General features: G+C 47.2%; 1 protein-coding gene across 11 annotated transcripts in view; it reads left to right on the top strand.

Moving 5' to 3' along the window:
* The window catches only part of NCALD (neurocalcin delta), a 266,396-nt gene that overhangs the window by 241,159 nt on the left and 9,772 nt on the right, over window positions 1-15,465 (top strand). For all 11 annotated transcript variants that reach the window (XM_084864608.1, XM_084864605.1, XM_084864604.1 and 8 more), the window contains one exon: window positions 11,106-11,508. In XM_084864608.1, coding sequence (XP_084720734.1) covers window positions 11,131-11,508 — 378 coding nt within the window. In that variant the 5' untranslated portion in view covers window positions 11,106-11,130. The remainder of the gene's footprint in view (window positions 1-11,105; window positions 11,509-15,465) is intronic.

Here is a 15,465-nt window from a genome sequence, read left to right as displayed (position 1 = left end):
GACTTTTGTCCAATCTCTTCCCGCACCCCTCAGACCCTCTTCCCCCTGGAGAATTGTTAGTCCTCTCCCTTTCTATGTCCCTGATTCTATTATGTTTACCAGTCCATTTTGTACTTCAGATTTTTTATTCACTTGATTTTTAGATTCACTTGTTGGTAGGTATGTATTTGATGTCTTTTTGTTGTTCATACTTTTACCTTTACCTTTTTCTTCTTCCTCTTCTTAAAGTATACCAGTTTGGCTCAGTGGATAGAGCATCAGCCTGCAGACCAAAGAATTTTGGGTTCAATTCTGATCAAGGGCACGTACTTTGGTTGCAGGCTCCTCCCTGGCCTGGGCCCTGGTTGGGGCATGTGCAGGAGGCAATTAATTGATGTGCTTCTCTCACATCGATGTTTCTCTCTGTTTTTTCCCTCTCTCTTCCACTCTCCCTAAAAAATAAATGGAAAAAATATCCTCAGGTGAGGATTAACAAAACAAACAAACAAAAAAAAAGGAGAGTGGAAGTGACCCTGTCCTTAGAATTGAAGCGACTTAGAGGAGGATTGCGTATAGTCTTTGCTTAGGAGAACGAGGCTTCTTTCGGCGTGTGCTGGCCATTTTATTCCGTGAGGTGGTGTTAGTGGGTGTTGCGGCCAAAGACCTGGAACTGTCCAAGTCCTGTTCCTCCAACCCGTTCCCCTCCCCGTGGGGTTGCTTTGGGAGCTATGGATACACAGACCTTGGGCATGCAGGTGCCTCCTGTCCTTAGCCAGGCAACCAGGCGTGACCTGATTGGTTGGAAGGAATAGGTTAGGTTCCCGCCCAGGTGAGGCCTCCTCCATCCTCAACTCAAATCTCAGTGCTTCCACCACTTAGCTGCTAAGCTGCGAGGACAGAACCACGGTACTAGATCCTATATAACAACAAGCTAATATGCGAATGGTTGTCACACCCTCGAGCCCTTGCACCCTCGCACTGGGTCCAGAGGACCTGGGGCCTGGCAGGGACCTGAGGCTGCACCTGCCGCCGCCCCTCCCCCACTGCCTCGTGGGGCTTGATGGGGGGTGGGGGAGGCAGCTGGGTCTGGGTCTGGGTCTGGATCTGGGTCTGGCACAATTTCAAGGTGTGAGGGTGAGCGTAGACTTGACTCTGGGTCCCGCAGTGCATTCCAGACTCTAATAGGAGGGAGATTTTCATATACATTTTACTAATTTTCTTTTACCTCTGACACTTCTATTATAGAGAAAGGGCAAATAGCAATATTAAAATATTTCCTCTAGTTAATTCTCTTTTAATGTGCATTAATTTCATACACCGGGCCACTAATATAAATATATGAATATATAAACACACACACACACACATATATGTGTGCATGCGTGCGTGTGTGTGTGTGTGTGTGTGTGTGCAGAAGGGATGAGAGAGAAAGTGCCAGAGATTTCTGCTGTGTCTGGTGCCAGGTGAAAGCAAGAGGCAGAGGGAAGGTATTGGACTTGAAGACAGTGTGATCTTTGCTTTGGCACACGGGTCAGCACACTCACCCGGTGACAGCAGTGCTTCTGAATAGAGGCAGAGGGCAGGGCCAAGTGTCCTCCTTCCTGTGTACATGTACAGGGTCTCGTGTATGTCTCTCTCTGACAGCCACCTGTCACACACACCGGTGTCCCTGTTTTGCAGGTGACAATACCGAGGCTCTGAGAGTGTACGTGAGTAGCCTGCGTACACCTGAGTGGCAGAGCGGGATTTAGACCCAGAGCTGTTGCACACCATTGCCTGTGATCTAAGGGCCATTCTGTGATACTCCTGTTGTCAGACTTGATGCCAGAAACAGTTCCCCGGGCCTCAGCACCCTTGGCCCGTCAGCCCTCTTTCTAAATCTGCCCGGCGGGTGGCGTGGGGATCCTGTGCCAGGTAAGCGCCGATAGTGATGCTTTGCGTCTTTTGTGATCATTCCTGAGCGTGGAGGCATCCCTTCTGCAGAGCCTTTTATGAGGCTGAATTTAGAAACAATTGGAGTGATTATCATATGAAAATTGTTTCCAAAAAAGAAAAGAAAAGAAAAATGACTTTAATTCCAGAATATTGTCATTATTTCAAGGGCTTCTTTCTAATCTACCTTCAAAGCCTGGGTAGAAATAAGTGTTAGAGAGCAAACAGCAGCGGCTTTGACATTTTTCCAACGGAATCGTAAAAGCACCAAGAGGCAAACCCGACCCCACCGCTGAGAAGATGCTGCCGCCGATGACCAAGAAGAGGCAGCCAATGGCAGCTGCCCAGCGTTTGCTCTGCGGAGAGCTGCTCCACAGGCCGCGGGCGCCTGGCGGGAGAGCGGCCCTGTGCTGACTGCCTGCTGGTGTATTGTGTGTCCCGTGTGTGATTTGGCACGGTTTTGTAGGTTATTTTGGGGGGCAGTCTGGAGAGAAGACCAGAGAAAAAACACAATATCCTACTCTCCATCAGCTGCTTCTCTAGTGGAACGGATTTGCTTAATTTCAGGTTAGAATAATGACTTCCGTGCAGGGAGAACTCAGCCAGGGGGCTGGCAGGACTCCTTTCTGGGTGCAAACACACAATTGCTTTCGCATCTGGCAGGTGACCCCAAGGAGGTAGTAAGGCTGGAAGCTAACAGTCCCTCCTTCCCTCCCTCCCTCCATCCCTTCCTTTCTCTGTCTCTTCTTGCTCTTGTTCTTTCTAATTCTCCATTAAAGCAAAGGGGACAGTGTTCCCAAGTCTTCAAGGCTCATCTTGTAAGCAACCCACTAAACTAAACCCTGTCTCTTTCAGAGTGACAGTAGATATTGAGCACCTGCTAGATGCCAGATACAATATTGAATTCTTCCCATTCACTGGGGTCCCTTTTGCTCACTTAGTCCTTCAGACAGCCCTATGAGAGAGGTATCATTATGCCGATGTTACTGTAGAAGAATGAGACTGACCGAGAAGTCAAATGACATTCCCAAGGTCACATTCATAGCACGGTACTATAATAAGAACTTCAACTTAGTTCTTCTGCTACCAAGACCAATTCTCTTTCCACAGTCTTTCCCTAGAGGACACAAAAGGTGCAAGAGGTTAAAAGAAATAACTTGATAGTCTCTTCTTGTTCGCCAGTTAGTGGACTTCTCACTGTACATCCAGTTGATGAACAAACATGAATATTTCAGCCACATTGGCCAGGATAGGGAGTGATCGCTCCGTACATTCCCAGAGAGCAGCCATCGGAACTCCAAAAGTGACGGAGCCAAAGATAAGGAGGGAGTGGGTGGGGAGGGTGTCTCCATCCTGCTCCCCTGGGACCACAAGTGACGTGGCTTTGTCATGGCCGTCAGCTTCTCTAAGCGCCTCATCCTTGGAATAAAACAAAGATATAATGTCCCTCTTCCAACTGTACAGCGAAATCATGAGAATAACATGTCATTGAAAATGCTCCGAGCTGCCACCAGAACCCAGATTCCCTTCTCCCCCTGTCCTGTGTAGGAGACTATTTTTATAAGCATATTCATTCCAAACCAGGAAGCAGTAGATGTTAAACACATGTTTGCTGAATAAATTTTTTAAAAAGGATGAGCTATTCTTAGACTGTATGGAGGGGCTTGAATCAATTAACTGAATGCATTTGTGGCCCCTAGAGGATGTCTAAAAATGGGGACATGAGCTGCTCATGCACCGCTGGCTGCTAGTTCAGTGATGAGGCCTGGATGCCCACAGTTGATCTGTTTGTCCTTCTCAGTCTGTGACAGCTCACTGCTCTGCTTTATGGTTTTATCATAACCCAAAGTGATCATTCCTCTCTTTTCAATAAGAGAATATTTAGTCCCTTTAGCTAAACAGACACCTATTGCAATTGGATTTTCACAGGAATCCACCAACTTAGGTAGGGTCTTAGCCCCAGAGTCCCCCAGTCTTTCCCTCCCTGCAGCCAGCACTCACCTTGCATCTGTCCCCGAGGCCCAGGCAAGTGGAGTGCAGTGGCCTGGTGGCCAGGTGGTCAGATAGCGAGGGGACATGTGCACCTCATCTGAAGCCCCTGACTTGAGACACTCCAATGATTTCTTCCTTTGGGACCACTTTGTCGTTTCTGCAGATCTGGAAGGCGGCCATTTGGTATGGGCCTGTGTGTTCACTTAGGGACAGTGTGAGCATGCGATATAAATTCACCTCCAGTTGCTGGCACTGTGGGAGGATTCGGTGAGGGAGTCAGCCATCAGCTAGACTTGAAGTCACAGGGAAAGATGTGGGCATGAAAATGCAGGAGGAGGAGATGCTGAGAAGGGAGGGGGGCATTTATGTGCTGACAGTAGTGCCCCCGTAAAAGAGCAAGGTGTGCGTGCCTTCCGAGGTGCTAGAGGAAGCAAAGGGCAAGCTTTCAGGTGTATGCTGTGACACAGGCAGGCCAGGGGGGATGGGGTGGGATTCCAAATCCAATTTCCATTCCAATTCAATGCTAATCTTAGCTGGTGTGCAAACTCTTGCAAAATACATGGTTAGGATGTAAAGCCTCAAGAGGAAAAAGACTTTTTGGAGAATTTATAAGGGAGGGTCTGGAGACCATAACAAGAATCTCTTTGCTATAAATACTCCCCAAAGAATCTGGGAGCCAGGGTTGACGTGAATGCCAAGGGAACAAACAAAAAAGTGGAAGCAATCTAGTGTCTATCCAAGGAGAGTCATTAAGTACATTTCAAGCAATGGACTATGACAGATCTGCAAGCCTCGTGTTACCAGCTATCCACTGGGTGCAAGGCGTGCCACTGCATCAGTGCTCAATGTTATTTGTTGAATCAATGAAAATTCTGCAATTTAAAATGATGGGGCACATCCATATGTATAACACCCACAATACACTTTCACTTAAAATGAAGATTACAGAATAGTGTCGTGTAATCCCATTTATGGTCAGAGTGAACATATTTCATATCTCTGCATTTAGATGCCTAAAAAGATTCTGACAAAGAAAACTATTGATATTAATAGTGCTTATCTTCTGTGGAGTGCTGTTGGGTCAGAGCAAGGGTGTTCATGTTCTAATTTCCACATCTTCTTGTTACTTACATTTTTTTTTTTTTACAATAATGATGTAATGCTTTGGTAATCAACAAAACCAAAAATCGTATTTCCATTTTGAGGGGAGGGGCTAAGGGTTGTTGTTAGATAATATGCTAGTCAGATTCTTTTTTTTTTTTTTTTAATATATTTTATTGATTTTTTACAGAGAGGAAGAGAGAGGGCTAGAGAGTTAGAAACATTGATGAGAGAGAAACATCAACCAGCTGCCTCTTGCACACCCCCCACTGGGGATATGCCCGCAACCAAAGTATATGCCCTTGACCAGAATCGAACTTGGGACCTTTCAGTCCACAGGTAACACTCTATCCACTGAGCCAAATCGGTTTTGGCTGCTAGTCAGATTCTTAACAGAAATACATGTTCTGTGGAGTTATGTGGTTGCACTTGATGAGAAATAAAACCTGGAAAGCCAACCAAGCCCAGGCCCCTTGCACCCTGAAATGCAGGCTCTGTAGCCAAGGCCCCCGGTGAGCCTTGCTCACCTGTGAGGAGCAGGTGGATTTCCTGGGCTTTAGCTCTGCACGAGGGAGGCAGAAGGACTTGTTTCTCCTGAGCCTCCTGCTTACCATGTATTTTGTACCAGTTCAGTTCTCATCTCAAACTCTGTCACCTCTCTGCCAGGTGTGTGACCCAGAGCACAGTGTGCCACTCACTGTAGAGATGCAGGTCCCTGCACCCATCCTCATTGGGACGAAGGCCTCGCTGCAGGCAGTGGCTCCGTGACACGCCTCTGGCAGTCCCAGCAAAGCCATTTTGTGATCCAGTTGAGGTTGTAGGAAGTAGGTCCGGTTTCCTTATAATATTTGTTCTTACCAGAGGCTTTGGCCAAGATATAATTCAGCTAGGGATTGTTATATAACTTTACTGGTCTCTCTTTAAAATTTTAATTTTTCCCTTCATGCACCACTGTGTTTTATGTCTTAATTTGCCCATTTTATATATATGTATAAATATGTCAGTGTATATATATATGGCCTCCTTTCAAAATTCCACTGAGGCAAGCTCCACTGAAGAGAAATTCTGAAGCAGTGTGATCTTCAGCCTTTGGTTTAGTCTCCCTCCCCGCCTCCCCATCCCTTCCCCCACCCAGTGAGAATCAAAGACAAATGACCCAGAAATAAAGCTGCTGGACTTTAGCCACCTGTAAAATTCAGATGATTAAAGGACCTCAATCATTGTAAATGAGTGCTTGCTCCCATCCATCATAACGCATCATTTCTTCTCTACATTTTAGGAGCTTTTTTCTAGGTGTGTTTTCATAATTTAGACCTTCCATCGGTTAAAAAATTAGAGGACAAGGTTGCATGCCCCAAGCAGGCACACATTTTTAACTAGAGGCCCGAAGCACCAAATGTGTGCCAGGGGTTTGACCCTCGCAGCCCCAGCTTCGTCTGGAAGGTCATCCATAAGGGTGTCCAGAAGGTCGTTTGGCTGTCCTGTCTAATTAGCATACTATGCTTTCATTATTATAGATCATCCTGATCTCTTCCTTACACCACTGTGGGCCCCGTGTTCTTTTCTGTGGCTGAGCTTGGCTTTAGCTGCTCGCATCTTGTAAATCCCATGCCAGGGGACCTCGGTGCAGATGGCACTGAGGCTTTTCCTCTGCGGCTAACCAGGGTGTCCAGGATGAGCTGAGGACTTTTCCCTGGAGAACCTAACGCTGGGCCCTTAGGAGTTAACTCCCGGAGTTGTTCGAACCTGACCAGGAACTGCAGGAATGAAATGCCGAGATCTTTCTCTCCACAGAGAGGAAAACAAAGAAGGGCGCACACGCATTCCACAGGTTGCCTGCCAGTCACCATTTCCTGTCCCTGTGGAATCACTTTTAGGAGCTGTGCTTTTTTAAAAATTTTTTCCCCCCTTCTTTTTAAATAGAAAGTTAACTTCATATTTCAGATTCCTGGTCATGGTTCTCTGTTGGTTTGATGTCTTCTCTGCTTGCGTATTTTCCTTTTTTATCTGTGGTCAATATTAACCCCAGATTTATTGTTGGGGAGACTGGATGTGACCCAAAATAGGCTGGGCAGATCCACATTACCCTTGTCAGAGTGCGTTACTGAGTAACAGAGTGCTGATGGCCACAGAATCAATGTGCATTGCACTTGAAGGCGGTACAGATTCAACAAAAGTAAATAGATATGTGTTATATATATATGACATACATGATATGGGATGTACATTAGGCATCTCAAAATTCACACGTGCACCACTGAGCCTGCTTCGCCCACACGCCCTGCTTCTCCTCCTTTCCCATTTCAGCAAGTCTCAGCTTCAGCCTGATACTTGCTTAGGGCAACGCCTTGGAGTGACGCTGGACTGCTCTCTTTTTGCACACCTCACATTATCCAATCTGTGAACTCCTCAAAGATTTGTCCAATTGTCACCTCCCCTGCACTACCACCGGCTCCAGCGACCCTCATCTCTTGCCTGGATCGCTGCCCTGGCCGTCTAACTGGTCTCCCCACCTCTGCCCTCCCCCTTCTCTAGCTTACTCTCAGCACCGCGCGCAGAGGGGCCTGGTAGAATATAAATCACTCCTGTTGCCTCCCTGCCAAAATCGTGCAGAGACTCTGTCTCACTCGGAGTGAGAACCCAACTCCTCCCAGTCACTCCAGGTCTCACATCCTCCGGCTCTCGTCATGATTCTCATCTCACCTCCTTCACTTTCTCCTGCCCTCCCCTCCCCCATATCCTGGAGCATGCTACGCATGTTCCTCTTCTAGACCCTTCTCCTTTGCTGTTTTCTCTGCCTGGAATAGTTTTTCCCTGGCTGTCTCCATGGCTACCGCCTTCACTTCCTCTGGTCCTTTTCAAATATCACTTTCTCAGTGGGGTCTTCTTATTTAAAACTAGAGGCCCAGTGCACGGAATTTGTGCATGGGTACGGTCCCTAGGCCTGGCCTGCAATCAGAACCATCTTCCCAGCTGCCCGCAGCTGGTCTGCCCCGCCACCATCCACCCCCGGCTTCCCATTCACCATACAGCAATCAGAGCCTGCCAAGAGGGGAGGAAGGGACCCAGAGGTCGGCCATTCTCTCCACTCGCCGACCCCGTTCCCACTACAGGTTGCCCTCTGTGGGGAGGGGGTGACTGGTGGGATAGCAGGGACCTTGGCCTGTGCTGTCTGGGTCCCCCACCACCTACCCCTTCAGACAATGGGAGCCTGCCGGTGGGGGGAAGGGACCAAGAGGTGGTCCAGGCGCCTCATAGTGACTAGTCGAGCGGTTGTCCTGGTCGGTCCACCTTAGGGTCCATTTGCATATCACCCTTTTATTAGATAGGATTTCAGCAACCATCCACCCACCGTGGTGTTCCCCAACCCCTTCCTTCTTCACTTTTCTCCATGGCACACCTCCATCTAGCATCTCACTTATTTATCCAATTTATTGTATGTCTCCTGCACTATCTCCATGAGAACAGGGTTTCTGCCTGTTGGTTTCCTGCTGAACCCCCAGTGCCTAGACTGACGTCTCGCTGCCAGCAGACACTCAGCACACATGTGTGGAATAAATGAGTGCCAGTAGGATAAATGAGTGCCTCTCTCCTCTCTGCTTCTTTCTGACTTTTTTATGGGACTGTTGTCTTAATTTCTGTGTCCTTTGTTCCTGGAGTTCGTCTGGCATAGTAGAAAAAAAACAAAACAAAAACAGTGGACAGCCACGTACAACTCAGACTTACCATTTGGCTCTCTCAGTCACAAGCTGTGTGACTTGGGACAAGTCACTTAGCCTCTCTGAGTTTTCATTTCTTTGCTTATAAAATATGGAAAGCCTTCCTGCCTCCCACTCAGGATTGCTGGGAAGGTTCAGTAGAATCCTGCGTGAAGGGCCGTCAAGGACAAGACACGGTTTTCATTTTGCGTGGTGTGTGGCCTGGCTGCATGCTGGAGCTTTACGTATAAGACTGTCTCACTTAATTCTCACATCACATCGGTGAGATATGAAGTCATACTGCTGGATCCACTGTAAAGACGAGGAAACTGAGGTGCACCAACAAGTTAAGTGAATTACTCAAGAGTCTAGGCAACAACAGAGCCAGGCCTTGGACCCAAGCATTTTTATTCAATGGCCTGAGGTTTCCCCCATTATGTTCTCCCGGCACAAAGTAAGTGTTCTAATGACTGAACGGAGTAATGAGGTGCAACTTTTCTCTGAAGACTATTTTTCTCTTGGCTGCAAATTAATGTGGCATTTCCCTGATGTGATTCCCCTGCCCCTCTTCAACTCAAACAGGCAGAAATTCCTCTTTCCAAAGCAAAAGGTATTGTCAGGCAAGCCTCTATCTTCCCTTTCCTCCCTCTCCCCCCAGGAATGGAACTCTATCACATGTCCCCTGAGGTTTTTGTCGTTCAGACTAACCCAGTCCAGATGGTTTTCGAAAGTACAGACATCGTGGGTCCCAAAGCACTTGTAGTTTATCTCCTGAAACGCGTTCTGGACTAAATCGCAAACACCCGCGTCCCGAAGAACTCCCCCCACACTCTTCTCCCTTGTCTGCGCCACGGCCTTTCTGTGCTAATGAACTTGTAATTGTGGTTTAATTACTGTTTACCGAAAAATAGCTGCACACAGATCCGTCTCCGTGGGAGACGTAGCCCAAATGTTGAGGCCATTTGTTTCTGGTGCAAAACAGCTAATAAATGAGAAGAGCTTTTTTTAAACATTGGGAAAGGAACTTGTGTTTGGTTTGGGTTTATATATTTGGGGATACAGTAGATCATTTCTTAAGAGAGCGGATTTAAATATTGGAACGGCACTTCCCCCCAGGCCAGGCACACGGTGATGTGCACAGAACCACAGCGTCATAAAAAAAAGTTTATTCATGGTGATTTGATGGAACACCACACCAAAGAGCTGTACGTATTCCGAAGAACTCCTCAGAAGGAAAGCTCGGAATTGCTTGTAAATTCCGGCAAATGTTTCAGAGCTCTGTAAACCCATGGATTATGTATTACCTCATGTTTCTGAATTCCTTCCTCGGGCAAATTGCCAACTTAGCAACTAAATGACAGTTTGACAATTCTAATAAAAGCCAGCCTCGTTATCTTTGCTTGTATTCCTTCAGGAAGAAAAGAAAAAAAAAAAAAAAAAGGAAAAGAACAGGAGAGGGGAGTGAAAGTGATTGTGATTGGAAGCTTCAGTGGAGTTGGAGTTGAATTTTATGCATAATAACATTTTATTATATTGCGTAATAAGATGCTTGCCTGCTCTGTTTCCCTGCCCCTCTGAGAAGCTGGCCTGGGAGCCGGAGAGGGGCCAGGTCTGCCTCCAGTGCTGCCCCGGGAAAACCAAAGTCACCAGGGCAATTACTAAGGATTGTTTGTCATGTCCTGAACTGTGGCTATTATGAAAGAAGTCTGAGCAGTGTGAGTTGCAAACGCTGGCCTCCAGGAATTTATTTTAGAGGGAGCAACGGACAGGCACACAGGCAATTCAATATAAGAGACTCTGTGAACTTACTAATAAATAGTTGACCTAGCTTGGTCGCTTTAATGGCGTTAGGCAGGTTTCTATTTTCCTTACTCATGTCTGTTTATACTATTCAGCAGGTGTGCAAGCAGCACTTTACTTGTAAATGTTCTAGCAATTATATGATTGCTTTTTCTCTCTCTCTTCCTCTCCTTTAATTCTCCCTTCTCATGCTTGGAATGAGTGTTAGAACCTATTTTTTTTTTTTAAGCCAGCCATGGCCTCTTGCAAATAGATAAAGCAGAACTAAGTAGCCAGTGCATCTCTCTCTCTCTCTCTCTCTCTCTCTCTCTCTCTCTCTCTCTCTCTCTCTCTCTCTCTCTCTCTCCTTTCATTATGCCTCTCTTGTTTCCAGGTTGACTCTGTATAAAAGCAATAACAGTGTCTGATCAGTGATATTTTTGCTCTGCATCGTTTGCCTGCTTGTCTTTCTATCATTTTGATTGGCTGACTACAGTGTTGGAAAACGTAGACAACATTGTTAGACTGAAATAGAGTTTCTTTCTTTTCCCCAAAGGAACAATCACAGATTATCAAATGTGTCTCTAAAGAGCATGTCTAAAGCTGATGTCTGTTCTTTCCCAGCTCCAGCTGACTGCCTGCCGCCAGGATGGGGAAACAGAACAGCAAGCTGCGCCCGGAGGTCATGCAGGACTTGCTGGAGAGCACGGACTTCACGGAGCACGAGATCCAGGAGTGGTACAAAGGCTTCTTGAGAGACTGCCCCAGCGGACATTTGTCAATGGAAGAATTTAAGAAAATTTACGGGAACTTTTTCCCTTATGGGGATGCTTCCAAGTTTGCAGAACACGTCTTCCGCACCTTCGATGCCAATGGAGATGGGACAATAGACTTCAGAGAGTTCATCATAGCCCTGAGTGTGACATCGAGGGGCAAGCTGGAGCAGAAGCTGAAATGGGCCTTCAGCATGTATGACCTGGATGGAAACGGCTACATCAGCAAGGCAGAAATGCTAGAGATTGTGCAGGTATGTAGCCCACTAAAAGGCGTGATCCTATAGAATAAAAGTCTAGGTGGCGTCACACCCTCATGCGATGACCTCACGTGACATCACAAGATGGCCATGTGCACAGCAGAGGCAGGGCCTAGTGGCCACTCCGTGTGGTGAGGCCTGGGGTTCCCAGGGCTCTGTGCAGCACAGAGGAGGACGGTCCTGGCGGAGGAGGCAGATCGTGGTAGAGGAGGGCAGTTGTGGGCAATCAGGCTGGCAGGGAAGGGCAGTTGGGGGCGATCAGGTTGGCAGAGAAGGGAAGTTGGGGGAGATCAGGCCAGCAGGGGTATGGTTAGAGGGTGATCAGGCTGGCAGGCAGAAGCAGCTAGGGGCAATCAGGCAGGCAGGCAGGCAAGTGGTTAGGAACCAGAGATCCAGGTTGTGAGAGGGATGTCTGACTGCTGGTTTAGTCCTGCAGGGATCGGAACTAAACAAGCAGTTGGACATCCCCCGAGGGGTTCCAGATTGGAGAGGGTGCAGGCCAGGTCGAGTAACCACCCCCACCCCCACCCCCATGCACGAATTTTGTGCACCAGGCCCCTCTATATATATATATTCAAAGCGAAGAGCATGAGCTACAGGTTAGAATTGGAAGGCAGGTACACAGTGTGGCTCAGTGCATATTTTGCCTACCCAGTGTTTTTGAGAATGTTGAATCCACATTACTAAACAGAGAGGTAGCACATAAAAATGCAGATTGCTTGGCATCTCTTGAAAACTCAGGAGGTCTGGCAACTCTGGGCCCCCATTCTTACCTGGCATAAGTCACCTGGGGCTTTGCAGTGACTGTCCCGCTACAGATGGACATGTGGTCTGTAGTTTGTCATGCCCATCCCTTCATTGCAATGACCTGCCTTTTGAGGCTCTATCTCCTGCAATTGTAATTTAATGATCAAACTGTGGCCTGGGTTCCAATCTTGTCTCTTTCAGTCACTACCTCCGTGACTTTGATCTTGTTCACCTATGTGAGCTTCGGTCTCCTCACCTGTAAAATGGAACTGCCAGCAGAGCCCACCTATGTTGTGGGGTTATTTTAAGATTGCATGTGACTTTCCAGGTTCAGTGCTTAGCACAGTACCAGCCACTGGTAAAGCTCGTCATCACCATCATTCATTTACATCTTTATTAGACTCTTGAGTAGAAGCAGGGAATCTCTAGCCCTGGTTCTGTCTGGTCGGAGATACACACGTAGAATGGGGCCTCCCTCATTTCAGCAGCAGGCACTGCATTTCCTTTCCCCAAGTCATTCACCCAGAGCCAACTTCCTGTGCAGAACAGGAGGGACCCTGGTGTCGGCCACATTCTCCTCGTAGGAGGGGTGGGAAAGGAACAAAGAAGCTATGGTCATGGCAAGGTCAACGTGATCAGCAGTGAGCAGGACCCAGAGACAGACCTTAGGCGACCAGGACCCGGAGAGGATCAGGAGAGCCCCAGCTGCAGGCAATTAGAAGGGCCAGGAGGGCTGGCGGTTGCTCACTGTCTTGGCAGATGAGTGGGCACAACAGGGAAGCATCTGGCTATAGACAGCAGGTCCAAGAGAGTGGGCATTTGGCTTCCTGGTGGGCTCATTACAGAGGCCAGCACTCGTGCCAGGACATCTGGGTTCAGAGGTAGAGCTGCGGCCCCTGGGATAATGGGGGTCAGTGGGGGAGGCAGCCAAAAGAGTCTGGAAGGAATGGGGGTGGATGAACAGGAGGCAGAGAGGCTCCAGCTGCTGAGGGAGAGGGTGGAGGTGTGGCCCTTGCTTTCCAGGAACCAAAGAGTCAGAAAGACCAACTTGTTAGTGAGCCTTGTGGCCGAGGCCTGAGGCCTGCTCCTGCCAGCGGAACGGCAGGTAGAGTGACACAGGGCGAGGCTGTGGGAGCAGGAATCCAGGTGATGGTTCTGTATTAGGACACTCGCCAAGACCCACCACTGGTTCTCCTTTCTGCTTGGGCCATCAGTGGCTCTTCCTTCATTCTGAGCAGTAACTATCCGAATAAGTTGTGTTACATTGGCCCCTCAGAGACAGGGATCTTAAACAAAAATAAAGGATTTCTCCCCTGCCCCAAGGATAAATGTATAAAAAATATAATGTCTACTGTAAAAGTATAGGCAGTATAGAAAAATATAAGAGAGGATCATTGCTAACAATTTTCTAATATATCCTTCTACTCCTATTTCCATGCATTTAGAAATGTCAGTTTCACAATGTCCATAAAATTTTGTATCTTGCCATTTTCACTGAACCTAATAACACAAACATTTCTCATGTTATAAAAACTTTTCATACAGATATTTTAAAGGGCGCAAAGGAATCATACACTATAATATACTTGATTTTCCCTTATTGTTGGATATTTAGGTTGTTTCCAGTTTTCATTATTACACGGAGTATTGCAACTTTTAAAAAAGAAAGTAACGAATAATTCTTGTGCGTGAACATTTTCTATATTTAGGATTATCCCCTTAGAATAAATTCCCAGAAGTGCCGTTACTGGGCCGAAGGGAATGAGCATTTATCTCTTCGGCTCGGATACCCTCTGCCAGATGGTTTTTCCAAATGTTCTCCCAAAGTGAGGGAAGGGTGCCCCGTATGGTTTCATTTTTCCCATTTTTCTTAATCTTTGCTAATGGAACAAAAAATTAAAATGTAAAAGCAGCTTCATCTTGTCTCTCCTTTTTTATCTGGGAGCGCTGTGTCCCCTGAGGGACAAGACATTCTCCTCCTGAGGAGACCTGCTTCCTGATGGGGATCTAAGAAAAAGGTGCAGCCATGGTGTCATCTTCCGTTGAGCATTTTTGCCCAGTTCTCCCGGCCGTCCTGGTCAGTGGTCTGGTGGCCAGTCCTGATGAAGAGAAAGACCCTCTAGAGAGCAGTGCATTCACACATCCATTCCGCACCTGGGATGAAGCACATACTAAGAGGCTGGCGCTGGGCGTCCGTGGTAGAGGGAGGGAAATAGGCTCTCTGTGCTGCCAGGGAGAGCAGGGAGAGCGGGAACTCCGCAGAGAATGTGCAGGAGGGGCCAGTCAGCACTTGCTGAGTGAACCCCAGCTGACTTCCTCCACGTCCAACACGGAATGTACAAAGTGATCACAAACGGAAGGAGCATCCAGCCTGCCAGGCATCCTCTCTGTGGAGTAGCTCACAGGCCCACAGGAAGTGTCCAGGTCACAGCTGGGAGGGCACAGATTGCTGAGTACACCCATATGCCCAGAGTCTTTAAGAAGCCTGCGAACGGAAAGCTCAAATTTCCTCAGTGGTTTCCTACAGTGCTGCACCCCGATGATTAATATTCATGATGGTAGAGAGATGATATTGCAGCATTGCAATGTGACTTCCAAATTGTCAGTAAAATTAAATTAAATTTAGAACCATTTTCCTATTAAGGGCTGTGCTATTCTATTCTGCTACTTTGCAAACTCACAATGCATGTATTCTGTCTCATTCTTATGTTAATTCCCAGTTTTCAGTGATTCTGAATTAGAATTTACTCTAAGATAGCCCCAAACTTCATGCTTTATTCCCAATGTAGGAAGGACTCCGATCTGGACTCTGTCATACTGAACTATTAATAGTTTCCATTTGCTGCTATAACAGATTACCATTAACTTAGTCGCTTAAAACAACACAAAGTGATTATCTTACAGTTTTCGAGGTCAGAGGTCTGAAATCAATTTCAATGGCCTAAAACTCAAGATGTCCACAGGCTGTGTTTCTTCTGAGGTTTTAGGAGAGAGTCTGTTTTCTTGCTTTTCCTAGTTTCTGGAATATTCCTTGGCTTGTGGCCCTTTTCATCCATCTTTACAGCAAGCAACAGTGGATTGACTAAGTCTTTCTCATACTGCCATTCCTGTGGGTATCTCCTCTGCTTCTCTCTTCCACTCAGTTCTCCTGGCTGTCCTAGACTGTAGTTTAGTGGTTAGTAATACATTGGGACCCCCAAGATA

The sequence above is a fragment of the Pipistrellus hanaki genome (assembly GCF_964339955.1).
Source record: "Pipistrellus hanaki genome assembly, chromosome: 17".
Lineage (NCBI taxonomy): Eukaryota > Metazoa > Chordata > Mammalia > Chiroptera > Vespertilionidae > Pipistrellus > Pipistrellus hanaki.
Note: the sequence above shows the minus strand (reverse complement) of the source record. Positions and strands in the feature narration are given on the sequence as shown.